General features: G+C 36.4%; 3 protein-coding genes across 4 annotated transcripts; 2 read left to right on the forward strand and 1 right to left on the reverse strand.

Annotated features, from left to right (window-relative positions):
- Positions 1-64: 64 nt before the first annotated feature.
- LOC9327275 (acetyl-CoA carboxylase 2) lies at positions 65-11,134 on the forward strand. 2 transcript variants are annotated; one of them, XM_021013248.1, is made up of 32 exons: positions 65-419; positions 640-1,016; positions 1,114-1,320; positions 1,408-1,569; positions 1,668-1,760; positions 1,850-1,945; positions 2,874-3,047; positions 3,122-3,215; positions 3,305-3,492; positions 3,578-3,628; positions 3,716-3,755; positions 3,841-3,965; positions 4,049-4,165; positions 4,241-4,315; positions 4,398-4,454; positions 4,574-4,678; positions 4,789-4,875; positions 4,969-5,160; positions 5,245-5,433; positions 5,514-5,624; positions 5,730-5,819; positions 5,910-6,086; positions 6,172-6,249; positions 6,337-6,459; positions 6,534-6,803; positions 6,909-7,240; positions 7,335-7,572; positions 7,659-8,011; positions 8,096-8,309; positions 8,401-8,577; positions 8,665-10,815; positions 10,916-11,134. In XM_021013248.1, the coding sequence occupies exons 1-32, from the start codon at positions 140-142 to the stop codon at positions 10,970-10,972; spliced, it is 7,080 nt and encodes a 2,359-aa protein (XP_020868907.1). In that variant the 5' UTR covers positions 65-139; the 3' UTR covers positions 10,973-11,134. The 2 variants fall into 2 exon arrangements, with proteins under 2 accessions (XP_020868907.1, XP_020868908.1); XM_021013249.1 differs by lacking the exons at positions 65-419; positions 640-1,016; positions 1,114-1,320; ... (1 more) ...; positions 1,668-1,760; positions 1,850-1,945 and adding an exon at positions 2,352-2,631.
- A 43-nt stretch (positions 11,135-11,177) lies between these two features.
- On the reverse strand, positions 11,178-12,937 carry LOC9327276 (serine--tRNA ligase, cytoplasmic). Its single transcript, XM_021013253.1, has 5 exons — positions 12,728-12,937; positions 12,234-12,623; positions 11,766-12,056; positions 11,457-11,636; positions 11,178-11,382 (listed from the first exon to the last, which is right to left on the reverse strand). Exons 1-5 carry the CDS (start codon positions 12,770-12,772, stop codon positions 11,191-11,193), a joined length of 1,098 nt encoding a protein of 365 aa, XP_020868912.1. The 5' UTR covers positions 12,773-12,937; the 3' UTR covers positions 11,178-11,190.
- Positions 12,938-15,061: 2,124 nt separating this feature from the next.
- LOC9329974 (putative 60S ribosomal protein L30-1) lies at positions 15,062-16,745 on the forward strand. Its single transcript, XM_002891168.2, has 6 exons — positions 15,062-15,144; positions 15,237-15,272; positions 15,351-15,456; positions 15,532-15,633; positions 16,350-16,418; positions 16,503-16,745. The coding sequence occupies exons 2-6, from the start codon at positions 15,252-15,254 to the stop codon at positions 16,541-16,543; spliced, it is 339 nt and encodes a 112-aa protein (XP_002891214.1). The 5' UTR covers positions 15,062-15,144; positions 15,237-15,251; the 3' UTR covers positions 16,544-16,745.
- The last annotated feature ends 7,302 nt before the right edge of the window (positions 16,746-24,047 follow it).

The raw sequence follows: 24,047 nt of genomic DNA on the forward strand, positions 1-24,047 counted from the left end.
AAAGTGGTTGACCAACAGCATCTGGCTTTAAAAGCCCAAATTAATTAATAATTATAAGTCCAGTAATAACAGGGACTGTTTTTTTTAATACTTATACTAACCTCAGGACTATTTGGCTTGGTTACCAAGTTTTGTGAAAATGGAGATGAGAGCTTTGGTTTCTTCGTGTGCTACCGGTAATGGAGGTTCTGATCCGTTTAGCTTCACGAAAGTTTCTCCATGGATCACAACAGTTGGTGGTAAGGACAGAGATTTTCCAACGACAGTGAAGCTAAGAACTAGTATGAGAACCTTTAAAGGAGTTTCTATAAGAGGGAGAACCTTTAAAGGAGTTTCGACAAGAGTTTTGTCTCGGAACAAACAACAGTTTCCTCTGTTTTGTTTCCTAAACCCTGATCCGACCTCCTTCCGGGATAATGGTTTCTTTCTCTATCTTTTGCTTAACTTATGATTGCATTTAATTTTTCGCTTTTTCCTATACATTTCATATGAAATTTGTCTGTCATCTATACGAAAACGCCTCGCTGTGTGAACGAGGTTCCGAATCCTAGCTTAAATTGAGTTGTAACATGTTTGTGGGATTAACCAATTTGTTTATGTTCTTCCAAGTCATTTTGGTAGCTTATGGCTGTTTTACAGATATATCTGAAGCTCAAAGGACAGTGGTTTTACCGGGTGGCTCGGTTAATGGGTATCATCAAAGTGAAGTAGTACCCGGTAGAAATGATGGGACGGTGGCTGAAGTCGATGAGTTCTGTAAAGCTCTTGGAGGGAAAAGGCCAATCCATAGTATTTTGGTTGCTACTAATGGAATGGCAGCTGTGAAGTTTATACGTAGTATCAGAACATGGGCTTACGAAACATTTGGCACGGAAAAAGCTGTAAAGTTGGTGGCGATGGCGACTCCTGAAGATATGCGGATCAATGCGGAACATATCAGAATTGCTGATCAGTTTGTTGAGGTTCCGGGAGGAACTAACAATAACAATTATGCTAATGTTCAGCTTATTGTGGAGGTGATTAATGCAACTTTTTGGAAAGTACTAATGTTCAGCTTATTTGGAGTTTTTCTTCATTCATTTGTCAAATATCATTCATTTGTACTATTTGTAGATGGCCGAGGTAACTCGTGTGGATGCAGTTTGGCCTGGTTGGGGTCATGCATCTGAAAACCCTGAATTACCTGATGCTTTAAAGGCGAAAGGAATCATATTTCTTGGTCCTCCTGCAGCTTCAATGATAGCATTAGGGGATAAGATTGGTTCGTCGTTGATTGCACAAGCTGCTGATGTACCTACTCTGCCATGGAGTGGTTCCCATGTAAGCAAAATTAATTCCTGTGAAGCTGAACTTGTTTACCTGCAGAGAATTGTTTGAAAATGATGATTTTTTTTTTAATGTTTTGAGGTTAAAATACCTCCGGGTAGCAGCTTGGTAACGGTACCCGAGGAAATCTACAAGAAAGCTTGTGTGTACACAACTGAAGAAGCAATTGCTAGTTGTCAAGTTGTTGGTTACCCAGCAATGATCAAAGCATCCTGGGGTGGTGGCGGTAAAGGCATTAGGAAGGTCAGCTTGTGTAGATATATGCATTTGGACTGTCACTTTTTCGACTAAGCCGATTTACTATAAAAGTTTACTTATTTTGGTTTTTCATTTTTTTTAAGGTTCATAATGATGATGAGGTTAAGTGTCTATTCAAGCAAGTTCAAGGTGAGGTCCCTGGCTCGCCGATATTCATAATGAAGGTTGCTTCACAGGTATGTGTACTTAACTATATCTCTTGATCTCAATATACTAGCTGATTTATTTAGTAAAACATGGATGTTCTTTATATTTTTGTGTATAGAGTCGGCATTTGGAGGTGCAGCTGCTGTGTGACCAAAATGGAAACGTAGCAGCATTGCACAGCCGTGATTGCAGCGTCCAGAGAAGACATCAAAAGGTTTGTTTGTGGTTTAAATTCAAGTTGAACATATCTCTCTTTATTACTCAAGATCAAGAACAAAAACAATTAATTAAAAGTTTGATATAGAGTTTCTACTCTCTCCGGCCTTAACTAATTAACAAATGGTCAAATATCCTTTTTCTAATCTCTTTGATATTAATATTCAGCTTGTCGATCCTCAAGCTCATGTACAAAATCATGCATTCCTTGTTGAAACTGTCCGTCCACATACTCTTCGTAAAATCTCCTAATTGACCATGTTTGAACATAAACCATCAAAATTCTTGGGAAACCAAATAAATGTTTCTACATAACACACCAACAACAAGAGATAGCCAACTCGTATTCTTATTTTGCTCCTTCTCGTCAGTTTGCCTTTGCTTCCTTTTAGTAGCAAATCAGCATCAAACAATTGGTGTGCAAATTTCTTGCCAATTGACTCCTTCCATTTCTTTATATTTGGTGCACCTTCCCGTACACGATTATTTACACGAATCAAAAGTTCAAATTCAAAGCAAACTCTCTCACTTCCCCCAAAATCTGAGTTTCCCTCTCTTCTTCTCTGTGTTGATTTCGTCTATCCCGCAAACAATCGGAGAAGAAGAAGTACGGTTTTCCCAAAAATAAACTCAATTGCGTCCTTAAGATCGTAAATCGAGTTTCTCGAACTCAACCCAACTCAGGTAATCGAGTAAAGTTTTGCTGTATTTTCTGGATTTCGTCGATTCCTCTTCTCCTTCAATGATGATTCAGTTTCTGCCAATTTGATAAATCATTCCGTACAATTCCCATCCCCATCCTTCGATTTCACTACGCACCAATTTGATATAGAAAAATATACACCATGCCTAATTTATTCTTATACAGTTTTAATTTTACAATCCAATTTTATTACAGAACTTTTATGGTTTGTTGTATCACACAGATCATAGAGGAAGGTCCCATCACTGTCGCTCCGCAAGAAACCGTAAAGAAACTTGAGCAAGCAGCTAGAAGGTTAGCTAAGAGTGTTAACTATGTTGGAGCTGCTACCGTTGAGTATCTCTATAGTATGGACACTGGGGAATACTACTTCTTAGAGCTTAACCCTCGTTTACAGGTTTGTTTCATTTTGTATTCAATTCTATTAAAAGGTTTGATATTGAAAGTTGAAGACTTGATGTTCGATTTCAGGTTGAGCATCCTGTAACTGAGTGGATTGCCAAGGTAAATCTTCCTGCTGCTCAAGTTTCTGTCGGGATGGGAATTCCTCTCTGGCAAATCCCTGGTATGCTCTTGCATCCCGAGGCAACGGTTTCTTTTCTAGTCTATATGCGTATTTAATGTACTGTCTGTTGTTTCGCTTTGGTTTGTTAGAGATAAGACGGTTCTATGGCATGGAACATGGTGGAGGTTATGATTCTTGGAGGAAAACATCTGTTGTAGCCTCCCCTTTTGATTTTGATGAAGCTGAATCTATAAGGCCAAAAGGTCATTGTGTCGCTGTACGTGTGACAAGCGAGGATCCTGATGACGGGTTTAAACCAACCAGCGGTAAAATACAGGTAATGTGATATCTGTGGAATGCACAATTTAAAGTCTATTTATTGACAACTCTGTGTGGGTAACATTTGTATGAACTTGCAACAGGAGTTGAGTTTTAAGAGCAAGCCAAATGTGTGGGCGTACTTCTCTGTCAAGGTAGACATATCTATAGCTTCTCTGCTGTATCACGTGTTTCGCTAGGTCTTAAATTTTACGACTTTAGTTTTTTTTTTTTCCTTACAGTCTGGTGGAGGCATCCATGAGTTCTCAGATTCCCAGTTTGGTAAGTTAAATGATATCTTTGGGCTGCTAAGACAGTTTTTTCTTGAGTATTTACAAACTGAAACTACCTTTAATTTTCTATTCAGGACATGTTTTTGCATTTGGGGAATCCAGAGCCATGGCAATAGCAAACATGGTTCTTGCGCTGAAAGAAATTCAAATTCGTGGAGAAATCAGGACTAATGTTGACTACACGATCGACCTTCTACATGTATGTTTCCTTCTTCCTACACACAAAAGTTACACTCTGTGTTTGCAATGTACCCTGACAAGATCATTTTGATTGTAAACCAGGCTTCTGATTACCGGGAAAACAAAATACACACTGGTTGGTTGGACAGTAGGATTGCTATGCGGGTTAGAGCAGAAAGACCTCCATGGTATCTCTCTGTGATCGGTGGGGCTCTATATGTAAGACCCTCTTTCTCAGAGATCTGTTTGTCTTGAAAAGTTTCTATCTGGTGACTAGATGTTGTATTTCTCCAGAAAGCATCAACGACCAGTTCTGCTGTAGTTTCGGATTACGTTGGTTATCTAGAAAAGGGGCAAATTCCCCCAAAGGTACTCAAATATCAGCGCTCGCTTTTGTCTTTCTCATAATGATGTTGTAGCTTACTTTTCTCTGTTAACTTGCAACGTGCAGCATATATCTCTTGTGCATTCTCAAGTGTCACTGAATATTGAAGGGAGTAAATATACGGTATGCGCACACTATCAAAATTTTACTTCTCTGCAATTTCTTCTTTTTATCTGCCATATTATGTTTGAACTGAAGATGTTGTTACTTAGGATTAGTAACATGAACATAATTGTTTCTAGATTGATGTAGTCCGGGGTGCATCAGGAACTTACAGGCTAAGAATGAACAACTCAGAAGTTGTAGCAGAAATACACACTCTACGTGATGGAGGTCTGTTGATGCAGGCAAGTTTTCTGCCTATGTTCCATATTAGTTAACCAAGACATACATGCGTCACGCATAGTAACTGCTTTTGAGATCTCACTTCCTTGTTTGGTTTTTACTGTCATTGCAGTTGGATGGTAAAAGCCATGTGATATATGCAGAGGAAGAAGCGGCAGGAACTCGTCTTCTCATTGATGGAAAAACTTGTTTACTACAGGTTTCAACTGAAATATTTTTTCCATTTTACTTCACATTTCTCTAAAGTTATTTTTAGCATTAAGTTGTCTGTCCATTTTGGCTTATTATTCAGAATGATCACGATCCTTCAAATTTGATTGCTGATACACCATGCAAGTTATTGAGGTACCTGGTTTCAGACAACAGCAGTATTGATGCTGATATGCCCTACGCAGAAGTTGAAGTCATGAAGATGTGCATGCCACTTCTTTCACCTGCGTCAGGAGTTATCCATTTCAAAATGTCTGAAGGACAAACCATAGAGGTGAAGAACCACTCCATTGCTAAATAAAATTCGTTTCCTACAGTTTTGTAGAAATTGATTAACCCATCCAATATTTCTTGACAGGCTGGTGAACTCATAGCCAAGCTTGATCTTGATGATCCTTCTGCTGTCAGAAAGGCCAAACTCTTCCGTGGAAGTTTCCCACGATTAGGGCTTCCAACGGCAATCTCCAGTAAAGTTCATCAGAGATGTGCTGCAACTTTAAATGATGCTCGCATGATTCTTGCCGGCTATGAGCATAAAGTAGATGAGGTAAACGCTGTGTTTTTTTCCTTATTTGATCCAACTTTTATATTAGATAATCTGATTTTGAGATTGCTCATATTTTGCAGGTTGTTCAAGACTTACTTAATTGTCTTGATAGCCCTGAACTGCCATTTCTTCAGTGGCAAGAGTGCTTTGTAGCCCTGGCGACACGATTACCGAAAAATCTCAGGAACATGGTAAACACTTGTGTACTATTCATAAATCATAATCCGTCTCCTTTACTGTGATCTTGTTTTGAGTTTCAAGACTTTTCATGCTTTTCTTTTATAATTCTCTATCAGCTAGAATCAAAGTACAAGGAATTTGAGATTATCTTCAAAAACTCCCTTACCACAGATTTCCCTGCCGAACTCTTAAAGGGCATCCTTGTGGTGATAACCTACTGCTTCTTTCATTTGAGACCTATTGTTCTGTATTTTACTCTCTGAAATACTTTCTTTTCGGTCCACTTTTTGCAACAGGCTCATTTATCATCTTGTGATGAGAAAGAGAGAGGTGCCGTTGAACGGCTCATTGAACCATTGATGAGCCTTGTGAAGTCTTATGAAGGTGGTAGAGAAAGTCATGCCCGTCTTATTGTTCATTCCCTCTTTGAAGAATATCTGTCAGTAGAAGAATTATTCAATGATAACATGCTGGTAATATATGGTTTAATTGTTGTCAAACGGCTTCGTGGTTATCAGTTATGTGTGAGGTTAATAATCATTTTACTTTCTTGAAAAGGCTGATGTAATAGAACGCATGCGTCAGCAATACAAGAAAGATCTATTAAAGATTGTCGATATCGTGCTTTCACACCAGGTTTGTGATTATTTTTCGCACACCAGGTTTTTCTTGTCTTTATCACTATGTTATTGAACTGGTGTGCTCATCTGTTCTTCTTTTTAGGGTATAAAAAACAAAAACAAACTTGTTCTACGACTCATGGAGCAGTTCGTTTACCCTATTCCTGCTGCATACAGAGATAAACTTATCCGATTCTCAACACTTAACCATACTAATTACTCTGAGGTGCGTTTGGTTCCTTTATGTTTTATGCTATTTTTGTTGATATTCGTCAGCTGACGATTGATACGTGCGTGTAGTTGGCACTCAAGGCGAGTCAATTGCTCGAACAGGCCAAACTAAGTGAACTTCGTTCAAATATTGCTAGAAGCCTTTCAGAATTAGAAATGTTTTCAGAAGATGGAGAAGATATGGATACTCCCAAGAGGAAGAGTGCCATTAATGAAAGGATGGAAGATCTTGTGAGCGCATCTGTAGCTGTTGAAGACGCTCTCGTGGGATTATTTGACCACAGCAATCACACGCTTCAAAGACGGGTTGTTGAGACTTATATTCACAGATTATACCAGGTAAGAGTTTATTCTTCCGCACCCTTATTACTCAAAATTCTTTTTGGACTGCAATTGGTTAGACAATAAATTTTTTACTCATTTTAACTTGTCTCATGTCTTTAGCCTTATGTCGTTAAAGAAAGTGTGAGGATGCAGTGGCACCGTTCTGGTCTTATTGCTTCTTGGGAGTTCCTAGAGGAGCATTTTGAAAGAAAAAACATTGGCTCAGATGATCACGAGACATCTGAAAAAGGAATTGTTGAGAAGCGTAGTAAGAGAAAACGGGGGGCTATGGTTATAATCAAATCGCTGCAGTTGCTGCCGAGTATAATAAGTGCAGCATTGAGAGAAACAAACCACAACGACTATGAATATGCCGGAGCTCCTTTATCTGGCAATATCATGCACATTGCTATTGTGGGCAACAACAATCAGATGAGTCTGCTTCAGGACAGGTACTTGACAGTCAACGCAGCATGATTGTTTAAACCAGCTGAGGTGCTGTAGTGTCTACCAAATATTTGATCATTTCTGGTTTGTTTGTCTCAGCGGGGATGAGGACCAAACTCAGGAAAGAGTAAACAAGCTGGCCAAAATACTTAAAGAGGAAGAAGTGAGTTCAAGCCTCTGTTCTGCCGGTGTTGGTATGATCAGTTGTATAATTCAGCGAGATGAAGGACGAACACCAATGAGACATTCTTTCCATTGGTCGATGGAGAAACAGTATTACGTAGAAGAGCCGTTGCTGCGACATCTTGAACCTCCTCTATCCATATACCTTGAGTTGGTATGACCATGATGGTGAAATGTAAATTCTTGTTATACAGCATCTCAAATTTATTTTAACGATTGTTTATTGTTTGTCTGATGCAGGATAAATTGAAAGGTTACTCAAATATACAGTATACGCCTTCACGAGACCGTCAATGGCATATGTATACTGTTACAGACAAGCCAGTGCCAATCAAAAGGATGTTCCTTAGATCTCTTGTTCGACAAGCTGCAATGAATGATGGGTTTATGTTGCAGCAAGGGCGGGACTACCAACTTAGCCAAACACTGCTCTCCATGGCGTTTACGTCAAAATACGTTCTGAGGTCTTTGATGAATGCCATGGTGGAACTTGAACTGAATGCACATAATGTTGCCATGAAACCAGACCACGCACATATGTTCTTATGCATACTACCTGAGCAGCAGATAGAAGATCTTGTGCCTTACCCCAGGTTGCTATGGCTCTGTCTTTTACAAGTCATCATTTGCAATGTGTTAGGACTTTATATTAACATTGTTCAATATATTTCTCACAGGAGAGTTGAAGTGAATGCGGAGGATGAAGAAACAACAGTTGAGATGATCTTAGAAGAAGCAACACGAGAGATACATAGGTCTGTTGGAGTGAGAATGCATGGATTGGGTGTTTGCGAATGGGAAGTGCGACTGTGGTTGGTGTCCTCGGGACTGGCAAATGGCGCTTGGAGGGTCGTGGTTGCAAACGTGACAGGCCATACATGCACTGTCCATGTAAATTTTCAGCTTACAAATAGTTTGTTGTGCAAACCATACAGAGAGTACACTTCTCCAAAACTTGACTCACTGTGATTGTATGTTTCAGATATACCGAGAAGTGGAAGCTACTGGAAGAAACAGTTTAATCTACCACTCAATAACTAAGAAGGGACCTTTGCATGGAACTCCAATCAATGGTCAATATAAATCACTGAATAATCTGGACAGGAAACGTCTAGCCGCAAGGAGGAGTAACACTACTTATTGCTATGACTTCCCCTTGGTTAGTAACTGAATTCAGTAGTTTCTCACATAGTTTTACTCTTCTGGCTGCTTCCAACCTACTTTATGTTATTTCTTGTCTCTTCAGGCATTTGAGACAGCATTGGAGCTCCTGTGGGCATCACAACACCCGGGAGTTCGGAAACCATGCAAGAATACACTCATCAACGTCAAAGAGCTTGTATTCTCCAATACAGAAGGTTCTTCGGGTACATCTCTTATTCCGGTTGAACGACCAGCTGGTCTCAACGACATTGGAATGGTGGCCTGGATCTTAGAGATGTCAACTCCTGAGTTTCCTATGGGACGGAAACTTCTCATTGTCGCCAATGATGTCACATTCAAAGCTGGTTCTTTTGGTCCTAGAGAGGATGCATTTTTCCTTGCTGTGACTGAACTCGCTTGTACCAAAAAGCTTCCCTTGATTTACTTGGCAGCAAATTCTGGTGCCCGACTCGGTGTAGCTGAAGAAGTAAAAGCCTGCTTCAAAGTTGGGTGGTCGGATGAAGTTTCCCCCGAGAATGGTTTTCAGTATATATACCTAAGCTCTGAAGACTATGCAAGGATTGGATCATCTGTCATTGCCCACGAAGTGAAGCTCCCTAGTGGCGAAACAAGGTGGGTGATTGATACAATTGTTGGTAAAGAAGATGGTATTGGAGTTGAGAATTTAACAGGAAGTGGGGCAATAGCGGGTGCTTACTCAAGGGCGTACAATGAAACTTTTACGCTAACCTTTGTTAGTGGAAGATCGGTCGGAATCGGTGCTTACCTTGCCCGCCTGGGCATGAGGTGCATACAGAGACTAGACCAGCCAATCATCTTGACTGGCTTTTCTACGCTCAACAAGCTGCTTGGGCGTGAGGTCTATAGCTCTCACATGCAACTTGGAGGCCCAAAAATCATGGGCACAAATGGTGTTGTTCATCTTACAGTCTCAGATGATCTTGAGGGCGTATCAGCAATTCTCAACTGGCTGAGCTACATTCCTGCTTACGTGGGTGGTCCTCTTCCTGTTCTTGCTCCTTTAGATCCACCGGAGAGAACTGTGGAGTATATCCCAGAGAACTCTTGTGACCCACGAGCTGCTATAGCTGGGATTAATGACAATACTGGTAAATGGCTTGGTGGTATCTTTGATAAAAATAGCTTTGTTGAGACTCTTGAAGGCTGGGCAAGGACGGTAGTGACTGGTAGAGCTAAGCTTGGGGGAATACCCGTTGGAGTTGTTGCTGTCGAGACACAAACTGTAATGCAGATCATCCCAGCAGATCCTGGACAGCTTGACTCTCATGAAAGAGTGGTTCCACAAGCAGGACAAGTCTGGTATCCTGATTCAGCAGCCAAAACAGCTCAAGCGCTCATGGATTTCAACCGGGAACAGCTCCCATTGTTTATCCTAGCAAACTGGAGAGGTTTTTCAGGTGGGCAGAGAGATCTTTTCGAAGGAATACTTCAGGCGGGTTCAACTATAGTAGAAAATCTGAGAACCTATCGGCAGCCAGTGTTTGTGTACATCCCAATGATGGGAGAACTGCGAGGTGGAGCGTGGGTGGTTGTTGATAGCCAGATAAATTCGGATTATGTTGAAATGTATGCTGATGAAACCGCTTGTGGAAATGTGCTTGAGCCTGAAGGGATGATAGAGATAAAATTTAGAAGGAAAGAGCTGATAGAGTGCATGGGAAGGTTGGACAAGACGCTCATCAATCTGAAAGCAAATATCCAAGATGCCAAGCAAAACGAGGCTTATGCAAACATCGAGCTTCTCCAGAAACAGATTAAAACCCGAGAGAAGCAACTTTTACCAATTTATATCCAAATCGCTACCAAATTTGCTGAACTCCATGACACTTCCATGAGAATGGCTGCAAAAGGAGTGATCAAAAGTGTTGTGGAATGGAGTGGCTCGCGGTCATTCTTCTATAAAAAGCTCTATCGTAGAATTGCAGAGAGCTCTCTTGTGAGGAACATAAGAAAAGCTTCTGGAGACATCTTATCATATAAATCTGCTATGGGTTTGATTCAGGATTGGTTCAGCAAATCTGAGATTGCAAAGGGGAAAGAAGAAGCTTGGACAGACGACAAACTGTTCTTCACATGGAAGGACAATGTTAGTAACTATGAGCAAAAGCTGTGTGAGTTGAGAGCGCAGAAACTGCTGAATCAAATTGCAGAGATTGGGAATTCGTCGGATTTGCAGGCTCTGCCACAAGGACTTGCTAATCTTCTAAACAAGGTATGAACTGAAACACTAGAGAAAACTGAGAAACCTATGTTTTTTTTTTTTTGTATGGCTCATTAGTTGGAGTCCCCCTAAATGAATATGTGTGATGCAGGTGGAGCTTTCAAGAAGAGAAGAACTGGTGGATGCGATTCGAAAAGTGTTGAATTGATGATATCTATAAGAGGTTTAGCTTCTGTTCCAATAAAGCTGGTGTTTTGGAGTTGCTTGTGTCATTAGATTTGGAAGAGCTTCCTTATATTTGGTAGCCCACATAAATTAACTTATTATGAAAATCGCAACATTGAGTGGCATATAGCTAGTTTTGAATTTAGACATAGTTTCAGTAACATTACTGAAACTGATTTTTTGTTTGTTTATGTATATCAATCAAGCTTTAGATTTTTTGCCTTTGGTCTTGAAAGGCAAAAACTTCACTCCGGCCATGAAAGGTTGCAGAACCTCAGGGATGTCCACACCATCATCTCGCTGGTAGTTCTCGAGAATGCAGCAAATGGTCCTCTGTGTCGCGCAAAGAGTCGAATTCAGCATATGCACATACTTCCTCGTCTCCTGATTGCTCTGCATTTTAAAAATAATAATTACACATGATAGAACATATTTTCTAGTGAAGCAAAAAGGACTGAGAGCTGTACCTTTTTGTAACCATATCTAATGTTAAGTCTTCGAGACTGATAGTCTGTACAGTTGGAACAGGACACGAGCTCTCTGTAAGTCCCTGACGCAGGAAACCATCCTTCCAAGTCATACTTTTTTGCAGCTGCATCGTTCAAAGCTCCAGAGACAACTGACACGACTCGGTATGGAATTTTAAGCTGCAAAATAATCATCATAACAATTAGCTAATTAGAAAACATATTAGAGATAACTTGGGGAGCAAGATAAAACATTTGAAAATTTCTTGTAAGGTATCTTTAACTTCAAGAGGCGTTGAAATTACATACCGATTGGTAAAACTCTTCCGAGTTCTTCAGCATCTCTTCAAGCATTTCCCACGAATCATCAGGACCCGTGATGCAAAACTGTTCGACTTTCTCAAACTGGTGAACACGGAAAATGCCAAGAGTATCTCTTCCGTGGGAACCAGCTTCTTTTCTAAAGCAGGTCGAGTAACCAGCATATCTTATGGGAAGCTCGGTCGGATGGAACCATTCACCTTGATGTTGTGCACAAAGAGGTTGCTCAGCAGTTGCAATAAGGAATTTTTCATCATTTCCCTTTCCTTCACCAGTCACCTGAACAAAACAACATTTTTCTCAAAATTTAGAATGAATCAATTTTAGTTTATGGTATTATGCGGACTATATATTTACATATAGGATTTTTTTAATTTAATTTATCGAATTTGGTTAATTTTTGCACTATTAATTTATTTAGTCTAATTAAAGAAAAAAAAGTTTTCGGTTTGATACCTTGTAGAGTTCTTCATCAAACTGTGACAATTGTGCGCACTTGGCCATGGATTCCTTCGTCATGAGACAGTTAGGTTGTATAACTGAGAATTCTTTCTTTTGTAAGAAGGCTAAAGAATAGTTGATAAGAGCTTGGTTAAGGAGCACGCCATATCCTTTTAGAAAATAGCCTCTTCCTCCGGCAACTTTAGCACCTGCGGGCAAAAATAGCGTTTCAATGAAACCCAAAAGCACAAAATACGATATTGAGGAGGTAGCCAAAGTGAAAATTCTACCTCTCTTGGTATCTACAATATCGAGAAACTCAACGAGATCCATATGGTTTGTTAGCTCCTGACCAGGTGAAGCAACCCGCGGTTCACCCGAAACTTTAACCAAGAGATTATTTGCCTGCAAAAATAAGCCACACACTTATTCTAAGTCCTCTCCTTTTTGGTCACCCACCATGAAGACAAACCTCAAGAAAGAAAGCAAGCAACGGAAGTGGAACTAACCTCGTCGTTACTAATTGGAACCGAGTCATGGATGAGATTTCCCATTGTCCACAATTTAGCTTCCAAAGAAGCATAAGCTTCACGAACTTCCGCCTCATACTTGGTACATTCTTGTTTGATAATCTCTGCTTGCTGAATCTTCTCAGTCGCATCAGCATCAGACTATTACCAAAAAAAAAAAAAAAAACAACATCAAACACCAAAACTAATATCATGAGAGACTTCGTTAGTAAACTTTTATGCTTAAAACTGATAAATTTGGAGGAAACCTTAGAAGTAGAATAGTTTCTCTCAATTTTATTCATTAGCCAATAGGCTTATTTATACAAATATCATAACTTGATTAGCAAGTTCTTTACATATTTGATATTAGGAAATCTACCTATTTAATAATAAGAATATATTATACAAATGTTAACTTTCCTTTCAAGTCAATCTCGTAATCTTCGAGATCTCCTAACACCCTCCCGCAAGCTCATACGTGGTAATACGTATGAGATTGGACAATCATCTTCACGGTCTTTATCCCCACTATAGGGTTATCAATGACCATCAATTCGGTGGAAAATACTGTAGTAGTTGTGTAACTCCATCGTCTTATGTCACCATGTGAATTGAACGAACTCATCAATTGGTTCATGCTCATAATTCATAGCAACATCATATCACCACCTCCATCGGATCCGTATATATCTGTTGGAGTTCTTCATATTTGTGGCTTCATCTTCACAAGAAATAATCACCGTCTCCATAGCATCGTTGGAGTCGTCGTCGTTGACAAAATCTCTTGAAAATATCATAACCATCTTCATCAACGTTGCGAATATCATGTGAGAACCATCTCATCATAGAACAAACCAATCAAGTTCATGTTCATATTCATGCAACGCCAAATTCCGAAGTTATTAACGTCACCAATATCATAGTCTTCATTGACTTTTTCTTGTCACCAAATCTCTGTGAACGAGACAAAGTAACACCATCTTCTTCTTCTTTCTTTCTTTTTTTTTTTTTTTTTTTTTCATAACAAATAAAATAAAAATAAAAGAAAATCAATGAAGTGTGTTTGATTTTCCTAAACAAAGAAACGAAGATTAAAAACTTCTTCTTTTTTTTTTGTTTTTTTTTTTTTATACGCGGAAGCTAACGTAAGAGAACCATAACCCACATGAATAGATCAAGGCTCTGATACCATGATAAATTTGGAGGAAACCTTAGAAGTATAATAGTTTCTCTCAATTTTATTCATTAGCCAATAGGCATATTTATACAAATATCATAACTTGATTAGCAAGTTCTTTACATATTTGATATTAGGAAATCTACCTATTTAATAATAAGAATATATTATACAAATGTTAACTTTCTTTTCAAGTCAATCTAGTAATCTTCGAGATCTCCTAACAAAAACTTAAACAAAACAAACACTAACAATTTTGAGCTTGGCCACTTCCTTGTTAGTCTTATTGAAGTCTTTTCGGGCACAATCATATTCATATTTACCTGAAAACACACAGATTCGATAGCATCATCAAGCTTAATTAACTCGTAAGAAGAGAAACTGATGCGAAGAAAAAGAAGGAGATACACGTACGTTGACGCCATACTTGGTCGAGAATGATTATCTCCTCAACAACTTCGACGCTGGCAAATTTCCGGCGTTGAGTCTCTCGGATGATCTCCGGATTTTTTCGAAATAAATCAATATCACACATTATAAGGTACGTGCTAATCTGTGAATCAAAGCATAATCTCACAAGTTATGGATTGATGATATATATTTGGAGTTGATGATAAGAAGAATTTGAAGAGACAGAGAGATGCAAGAAACGTACTTGGAACTGATCCTAGGGTTTTTGTGATCGTTGTTTTCTACTATTTCATGCAGCTGAATATAAACAAAGAGTGCTCGAGTATCAATTGTTGATCAAGAGAATACAAATTTCGATTCCTATTTATAATAACACCACCACCTCTAACCCTAATTAATCTCTTTATAAAATAAATGGAAAATTTAGAAATCAAAATAGAAAAGATAAATGGAACATAAATAGAGATCAATTTTAATCTTCTTAGAATATAAAATAACATAATAATATTGGACTAACTAATATTTTAATTATAATTAATTTAAAAATACGATAAAATAAAAGTACCTATAATAATGGTCCATTTCATACACTTATTCTAAATTAATATCATATATAAAAAAAGAAAAAAAAAACTTAGAAATAAATTTCACTAAATTTGAAATATCAAAATATATTTATAGGCTAAATATAAAGAAAGATCCGTTAAAGCCCAAATTATCAAGCCCAATCTGTGTCTCTCTCAAAAACCCTAAAGGTTCCTTTAGTCTCTCTTCTCTACTTTTCACTTCTCATTTTGCGCCACCCAAACCCTAAAAGGAACCGAAGGTAAAACAATCTCCGATCTCTTTCCCATAATTTCTCTCTTCCATCATCACCGATTTCTGATTCTCCGGTTTCGTTTCTGTCAATATTATCAGTAAAATCCGGCGAAGATGGTTGCAGCGAAGAAGACGGTATGATTCTCTCCGATCTAATTTCATAATTCGGTGAAATTTTGAGTGTACCGATTTTGTTGAATCCATTTCTTGCAGAAGAAGTCTCATGAAGGAATCAACAGCAGATTGGCTTTGGTGATGAAGAGTGGCAAATACACTCTTGGTTACAAGTCTGTTCTCAAATCTCTTCGCAGTTCCAAAGGTAGAAAGAAACTTGTTTCATTCATAATCTATTGGTTTTTGGTTCTTTATTGTGAGCTCTATGATTGTGTTGTAGGTAAGCTGATACTTATATCTAGCAATTGTCCACCATTGAGGAGGTCCGAGATTGAGTACTATGCTATGCTTGCTAAAGTTGGAGTTCATCACTACAATGGAAGTAAGTTCCTTTCATGAACAACAGATAGGTCTAAATGTAGGAATAATTCTTTAGTTTATGCCATGATTCTGATATAATCAAGAAATCAATATGAAATAGCTGTGGAAATGCAAATTATTCTGAGGAATTTGACAGTGAAGCTCTGAAATGATCTGTCCCCAAATTTTTATAGATAGAGAGTGTAATTGTGCAACCTAACAATCGATTCATTGTATCAGTTTCCTCTATGGTCTATGATTGTTTTGTGTGTTTGTGGTATTAGGGACCAATTCAGTGAAAACAAGTGAGTGATTTTCAATTCATAAAACTGTTCCCACTTCCCCTTTAGAATGCCCTAAAAACTTAGATGGTATGTTCCTGAAATTCTTGTAAATATTGGATTGTATAGATAGATTGTGTAACTACCAGTCCATTAGAGCTATTCTTATAGTTGTTTTAATGTAAAGACTAATTAGTGTAAAAGCCTGAACTCACTTTTACGTATCAGTTTCCTACCTACACCAGTGATTGCTCTGTGTTTTCTGGTATAAGCGACCAAATTCAGTGAGAACCAGTGAGTGAGTTATTTCAGAAATTGTTCCATGCTTGCTTTTTGCTTTGAGAGTCTTGTAAACCTTGATTATGTTACTGAGACTACAGAAACTGCTTATTTTGATGAGTCTCTGCAAATATGTTATTTCATTGCCTGATTCTTTTTTTGTACTCGTTCCTTGTAGACAATGTTGATCTTGGTACTGCCTGCGGTAAATACTTCCGTGTGTCATGCCTCAGCATAGTTGACCCAGGTAACACACTCATACACTGTCCAATGTCTTTTAGACTAATCAGCTTACACATGCAATGTTAATCTTGGTTTTTTACACACTCAGGTGACTCTGACATCATCAAGGCACTTCCTGGAGACCAGTGATTGATTTGTGCTCATTATCATTTTGCCCTCTTTATCTACTTTATGCGAAAGTAGTGTGTTTCTTCGTGATTTCTTCTCTCGCCTAGAATTGTCATACTTGTTTAAGATCTTTGAAGACTTTGTAGGTTGCCTTGGTTTCTAAACAATTGTGGTAATTGAAATTTTCGTCTCTCTGGATTAATATTAGGATCATTTTCCTGCAGTCACTAAATATTATATATATGATATAATGTCACATTGTTTCAAACATAAAATTGCTTAAGTTTAAATCTTGTAAATGTGCTTACCTGATTGATTAGTGAAAGGGTGAACTGAAATTGATAACAGATATGTATTATGTATACTATATTTAGGCGTCTTTGAAGTAATGATAGACACGTCATACGAAGAGAGTAATGCATTAATTTTCATCATTGTGAAATTTGATTACCAAAAACAATTCGGTACGAACACGTAAACTATGTTATTTAGATTGATATAACATGTGATTTACACGATTTAAAAATTGAAAGCAACACATTGTAGGCATTATTTTTACTGCACAAGTACGTCTAGTTTATTCTGAAGTGAATTATTGAACTTAAGAATATAACAGAATTTGACTGAATTCATGTTTTCAAATTTTTTTAGCATTATTCAATCATGTAATTTATAAATTCTTCAACACAAGAGGACAAAAGAATTATTGATGTTGCCATTGGACTGCCAAGTTGTGGACCGGAAAAGATTTCCTAGAGGGAGGCAAAAGATAGAGACGAGCTAGACACTAATCATCTAAATATTCCAAAATCGAAACCTCCATACATAACACAGTTTTTTCACCATCATCAAATTTCAATGATACAACGCAACAAAACCACTGACAGCTGAAAGCTTCCACAGTACAGAAGACACGCTCCCAATAGATAGATTTCCTAAGAGGGAGAAAACTTGTCATAAAAATCTTAAATTTTAATAATACAACCGATGCATTTTTTTTATTTCATAGTCACTGATTAAGTACAAATATTAGTCACACTCAATAAAATTTTAAATTGTGACTAGAATAAAGGACTAGATCAACCAAGCTAAAATGTTTCAGCATAGAAATGAAACATGTCGGAGAGTTAGGGCCTGACTGGTTTAAACGCAGCGGTTGCGGTTGCGGTTGTGGGAATTTGCGGAAGCGGGCGGTTGCGGCTTTAAGCGTTATCAAGCGTTTTGAATGACTGGTTTAGCGTTTGAAAATTGGTGCGTTTGCGGGAGTTTTATGACTGGTAAACCAGCGGGTGCGATAGCAGTTAAATAAAAAAATGACCAAAATAAATAAAAAATATTTCAAAAAAAGAAATAAAAACACCAATATATTATGACGATAATATTAGAAAAATTGAACATGCTTAATAATTAAAACCATAAATAAAGTACTAAATAATTATTCAAAAATAAAGAAATTTTGTAACAAGATAGTACTTTATGCATCTGATTTAACATCAAAAATTGCATCAAGTAATGGGACAAACTGTAAACAACGTTGAATTCAATCAAAAAGCAAGTGAGTTTCTATTCGAGAAAACAAATCGAAACATATATTCAATCAAAAAGCAAAGCAATACGTAATGAAAATAAAAAAAACGAAGCGATGAAAAATATTCAAAAAGTTACACATGAGGTGATAAATGAATAAAAGGATATATGATACTTACATTTGGTTATTAATTTTCATCAATTTGGATAGAAGACATTGAGAGAATAGAGTTTCAGAATATTATTAGGGTTTCTGATGAGAACGTGATGCAAAGTGATACAAAGATGAAAGATATATATAGGATTAATATATATTATAATAATTATAAGTAAATGTTTGATTTTTTTTTTTTTAATCCAACCGCTACCGCCCGCAACCGCAAACGCTTGCGGGAAGGAGCTTTTGAAATTCAGCGATTTCGAGCGGTTCGAAGCGGGACGGAGCGGTTTCTATGATTGGTACCAACCGCTAACAACCGCAACCGACCGCTAGCACCCTCCTAGCGGGAGAACCAATCAAGCCCTTAAAAGGAAAGAGTTACTCTGTCTTACGGGGTAAGCAGAGGACTCCACGACACTTGTAAGTCCAAAAGACTAATCTTGTATATTTTTCAAATCTTTACCTTTTACAACGTTTTTTTTTGTTTTTACCTTTTACAACGTTGTTCCTACTCTAATTCAAAGTTTAGTTCAAGGTTTCAGTTCCAGAGTCTTTCTTCTCCATCACCCATATCATAAAACGTAAACCCCATTTTTTGGACCATTAAGTCACGAGAATTGTTCCTATGCCAATATTCTTGTTGTCGTCGTCTTCTTCTTATGGCTCGAGACTCTACAAGAGTCAAAAAGTTGTTTCTGAGTAACTACTTGAAAGGTATTAAGAAATAACTCTTGCCTGACTTGATGTCACTAATGGAGAGTCTTCTCAAAGATTAGCCTGATTGGGACTTTGGCTCCCTTCATCTTTCTCATCTCCTCAAAAAGCAACTCTGGCGTCTCTTTTGCCGTCCGTGAAAAAGGATCAACTATTGCTTTCTTGAATTAATGTAATGTACGTGCTACAAGATTACATCATGAAATTCTACTATATATTTTCTACGAAAGGTTTGGTAGGTATTTTTCATATCTTATTAAATTTTGACGAAAAATATAAGTAGTAGGAAATTACATACAACAAAATATTAAAGGATAATGGTCATAAATATCGTACAAAAATCCTATAGCTGTTGTTTGTAGGAAATTGGTATGATAATAGAAGGAATTCAGTTAGAAAAAAATAACTATTAGAAAGGTAAAAAATTTATAGGAAATATTATTACCATTTTCCTACGAAAAGTAATTCGTAGGTGAGTCGTACGAATTTTGTAGGAAATATTCCTACTATTTTACTAAAATGTAATCCTAATATTACTCCTAATTTCCAGAAGATGTAAACACTAAAAGCTATTAGTATCACTAAGCAATTTCGTATATACTGCTACTATATTGTTTAAGATGAGATTAGAGTAGAATGGATGCAGATGTAAGCAGATCTGAAATCAACCTGAGAGGGCTATTTACAACAAGTTTGATAAGACTAGATCTAAGCACATCAGAGAAAATCTAAGCAGAAAGAGAATACTAGAGTTCATCACATTTCTAGACTAGTGTATGATTTATGAAACCTAAGGGTGAAATTACTAGATCCAAAATGACCATAAAGTGAATCAAGCTAGATCTAGTTACTTTGAACGTGAATCAATTTCTAGCAGATTTAACCCAAAGCAAGAGGAGAATTTTTGGCTTACCTGCGAATGATGATAATAAATTTAAGGCCCAAATTTAATAAGTTTTTTATTATATCTGTTTAACTATGCTGAACCTTTATAACATATGTTCATTTAATGGCCCTAAAATAACAAGCCCAAATTAAAATAACAAAACCTAAAAGTTAATTATTGTTACTTATTTTTCTCAAAAACGTTCTCGACTCCCTATTCTTCAAGAGCTACGCAAGATAATATGGAGGTCAATCAAATTGTCCAACAGGTAAAACATTTCACCCTCTTAATTACAAATTAACCGTTATAGATTTCCAATTGTCTTAATAAAACAAATATTTTCTCAATTTCAATACGTTCTTGAGTTTTGTATTGATATTTTTCATTCTCCTGAAAATTCTTTGTAGCAATTTATTTGTCATTCTTTCCCAATCAATTCTCAATATTCCTCAACTCCAGCAGTAGCGGGATTTCTCTTTTCGACAAGCTTCAAACTTCCAATATAATTCCCTTCATTATCCAGGTTTTATTGTTCTTACGATTCCTTAGTTAGATTTTTTGATTTTGTTATCATTTGAATTTTGGGTATTAAATATGTGTTAAATATTTATGGCCATGATAAAAAGCAAAAAGGAAAACATATAGAACAATTTATTCAATCTCAAAAATAAGCTTTAGATAAATTCATTGTTAAAAAAACGCATGAAAAAGAAAAATTTGATGATATTGGTGGTTCTAATGCTCATGAAGATAACAATAATATAGATAATGTAGAAGTAGCAGATGCTCATGAAGTGCTTGAAAAAGTCGATGATGCTTGATTCAAAATTCATGGTGTTTCTATTGTTCTTGATATGTGCGATCTAAGATATTGGGATATGTTTGATTCAAAATTGATTGCAACTTAGCAATTAATGGACCAAAAAAGAGATTTATCTATTGTCAAAGAAGATTTGTTTCATTTTGCTATATTAGAAAGTTGTCAAATGGAGAAACAAGTGACATAAAGTGGCTAGTTTATTCAAAAGAATTAGATAAAAATTTTTTTGCTTTTGTTATAAGATTTTTAAGAAAGGTATCCGTAGAAGTCAATTAGCAAAAGAATGTCTTTCGGATTGGAGTCATATATTTGTTAGATTAAATGAGCATGAAAAAAGTAAAAAACATATACTTAATATGATATCTTGGGTTGAATTACGGTGTAGACTTAAAAAAAAATGAAACTATTGATGAAGTTGCTCAAGAACAATTTAAGAAAAAAAAGAATATTGGAAAAATGTATTAGTTAGAATTATTGAAATTGTGAGATATCTTGCAAAGCCTAATTTGGCATTTCGTGGAACAAATGAGAAATTTTACAAAATAGTTTTGGCAATTTTTAGGATTAATAGAGATGTTAGCAAAATTTTATTCCGTGATGAAAGAGCATGTTTTTCGAATTACTAGTAGAACTATTCATAATCATTACCTTAGTCATAATATTCAAAACAAATTGATTATTTTGTGAGGCTAATGGCGTAAACACATGATAGTTATTACTTTTAAAACTCACTAGATGAGTATCCACGCGATGTGCGAGATTATGTGGTAGTTTATTGAGTTACTTACCTCCTGTATTTTAAGCTTAGTAGTCCCATAAGAAACTAAGTCAAATTTGTAACACACATACATCACCATTATTCTTCAGTTCATAGGTTTTGTAGGTAACTCATCTTGATTATTATCTTTGTTTCTAATGATCTCATCAATGAATGTCAAAGACTTTGAAGAATGATAATCTTTCATCATTAGAATCCATTTAGGTGTCTATCATTTGCGACTTCTTTGTTATCTCATTAAAACATTTCATGGAAAAATCAAATAGGACAAAAACAATGATAAATGAGTACAACCACTGATAAAGTCATATTTTTTCTTCTGAAAGCATCATCTTCAGGATATGCATTATGAACATATATTTTATCCTTTCGACCATCATTAAATTAAGAATCTTAGTAAACAAAATGGTATGATGTTTGTCATATAACCATTAGGATCATGAGAGTTTTGGTTATTCGTATCTTTTCTTACACCGAATAGTATTTCATTTATCTATATGAACTTCAAGTCTAAATTTCTATCGACATATATTCTTCTAAACATTCGTCTTGTACATATGAGTTATTCATGCTTATCTTATAAAACTTACTATTTTAGCTTTGTTGCTTATTATGATTCTTCTGAACCAAATATATGTGACTATTTTCCATGTAAAGTCTTTCAAAGATCTTTGTAATAACATCTCTTTTGCTAGATGTCCAATTTGAAATTCCGAAATTTTTTATGAAGACTCTGATTCTTGCATAATCTGATTTCTACGTCTTCCAGAAGAATGATTTCATAAGCAGATGTAAGCATTAGTATCAAGCAAGCAAGCAATTAGTATCATCGATTGTAAGCAGATGTAAGCACTAAAAGCCATTAGTATCAAGAGGATAATTGCTTGCTTACTTGATACAATTTCCAGAAGATTTAACCCAAACCAAGAGGAGAATTTCCAAAAGATGTAAGCACTAAAAGCCATTAGTATCACTAAGCAATTTGGTATATACTGTTACTTTATTGTTTAAGATGAGATTAGAGTAGAATGGAAGCAGATGTAAGCAGATCTGAAACCAACTTGAGAGAGCTATTTACAACAAGTTTGATAAGACTAGATCTAAGCACATCAGAGAAAATCTAAACAGAAAGAGAATACTAGAGTTCATCACATTTCTAGACTAGTGCATGATTTATGAAACCTAAGGGTGAAATTGCTAGATCCAAAATAACCATAAAGTGAATCAAGCTAGATCCAGTTACGTTGAACGTGAATCAATTTTCAGAAGATTTAACCCAAAGCAAGAGGAGAATTTTTGGCTTACCTCCGAATGATGATGATAAATTTAAGGCCCAAATTTAATAAGTTTTTTTATTATATCTGTTTAACTATGCTGAACCTTTATAACATATGTCCATTAATAGGCCCTAAAATAACAAGCCCAAATTAAAATAACAAAACCTAAAAGTTAATAATTGTTGCTTATTTTTCTCAAAAACGTTCTCGACTCCCTATTTGATGTGAGTCAAATTAAGACCTAAGACTACTCTCTCAAATAAGAGATCAATTGCAGTACTTTATGGTCAAATTGCACAAAGCTCTCGTGTTCACACAATAGACTAACATGTTTCGAATTAAGCTAAACAGAAAATAAGAATATTAAAAATAAAAGAAAGCAATTAAATTCGGGTTTTAAAGCAGATGAGGAAAACGTCAGGCTTAGGGATTTCTCAAGAAATAAATAAATAGTAGATCTAGCAAATTAATTAAGATTATTAATGAACCGTTCTAGAACTCAAATCACTAATTTATAGCCAACCACCTATCGAATGAATTGACTGATTAGACCTAATATCACGAAGTTCCACCTCTCGAATGTAAACTCCTAGAATTAGACTAGCATTAATAACATGTTTGATTTGTTCACAGATATTCCTAGACCACCTCTCGTATGAATCTAGTAATTTATGCCCACCTAAGATAGTTCCAGTAATAGATGACCTCTCGAATCTACCTATTATCCTAAGATCAAATTCTAGTTAATTACTCTAGAATTAGCATTAAGAACAATCAAAGATGAAGAACTCTAAAGATATTATCCTAACAGGTTATCGATCTACTAATTCATCTAAATCCCCAAACCTAACAAGCAAACTACTCAGACATGGAGATTGAAACAAACAACATGTTATGAATAGAAAGCATAAAGAAATTCAATAAAAAAGATGAGTTAAGAAAGATCTTCTCTGGAGGAGCTCTCTCCAATTATCTCCCAAAGGGTTCAAGCTCCCAAAAAGTACAATAGAATGAGAATATGAGAGATTCAGAGATCTCCAAGATAATGAAATATAAAAACCCTAAAAACTATTTATAAAGTCTCCAAAAACGTGCAGGAACTAAAGTTGCAAATAGGGAAGTTTTATGGGTTGATTTTTCGGTCTTTAAAACTCTAAACCATCGAGACTTCTTGTTGGGCCGTGTGTGGTGTCGAGCGACACCAATGGGTGTCGGTCGACACTCATGCCTTGGTTCGACACCGATTTCGTCTCCTTAGATCTAAATCTTCGGTTTAGCTCCAGAATGATTTCTTTTCTCCAAATTTGTCCCGAACGTGTAAAAACCTGAAAAGACTCAAAAAGACACTAGAAACAACGAAAAG

Source organism: Arabidopsis lyrata (assembly GCF_000004255.2).
Source record: "Arabidopsis lyrata subsp. lyrata unplaced genomic scaffold ARALYscaffold_1, whole genome shotgun sequence".
Lineage (NCBI taxonomy): Eukaryota > Viridiplantae > Streptophyta > Magnoliopsida > Brassicales > Brassicaceae > Arabidopsis > Arabidopsis lyrata.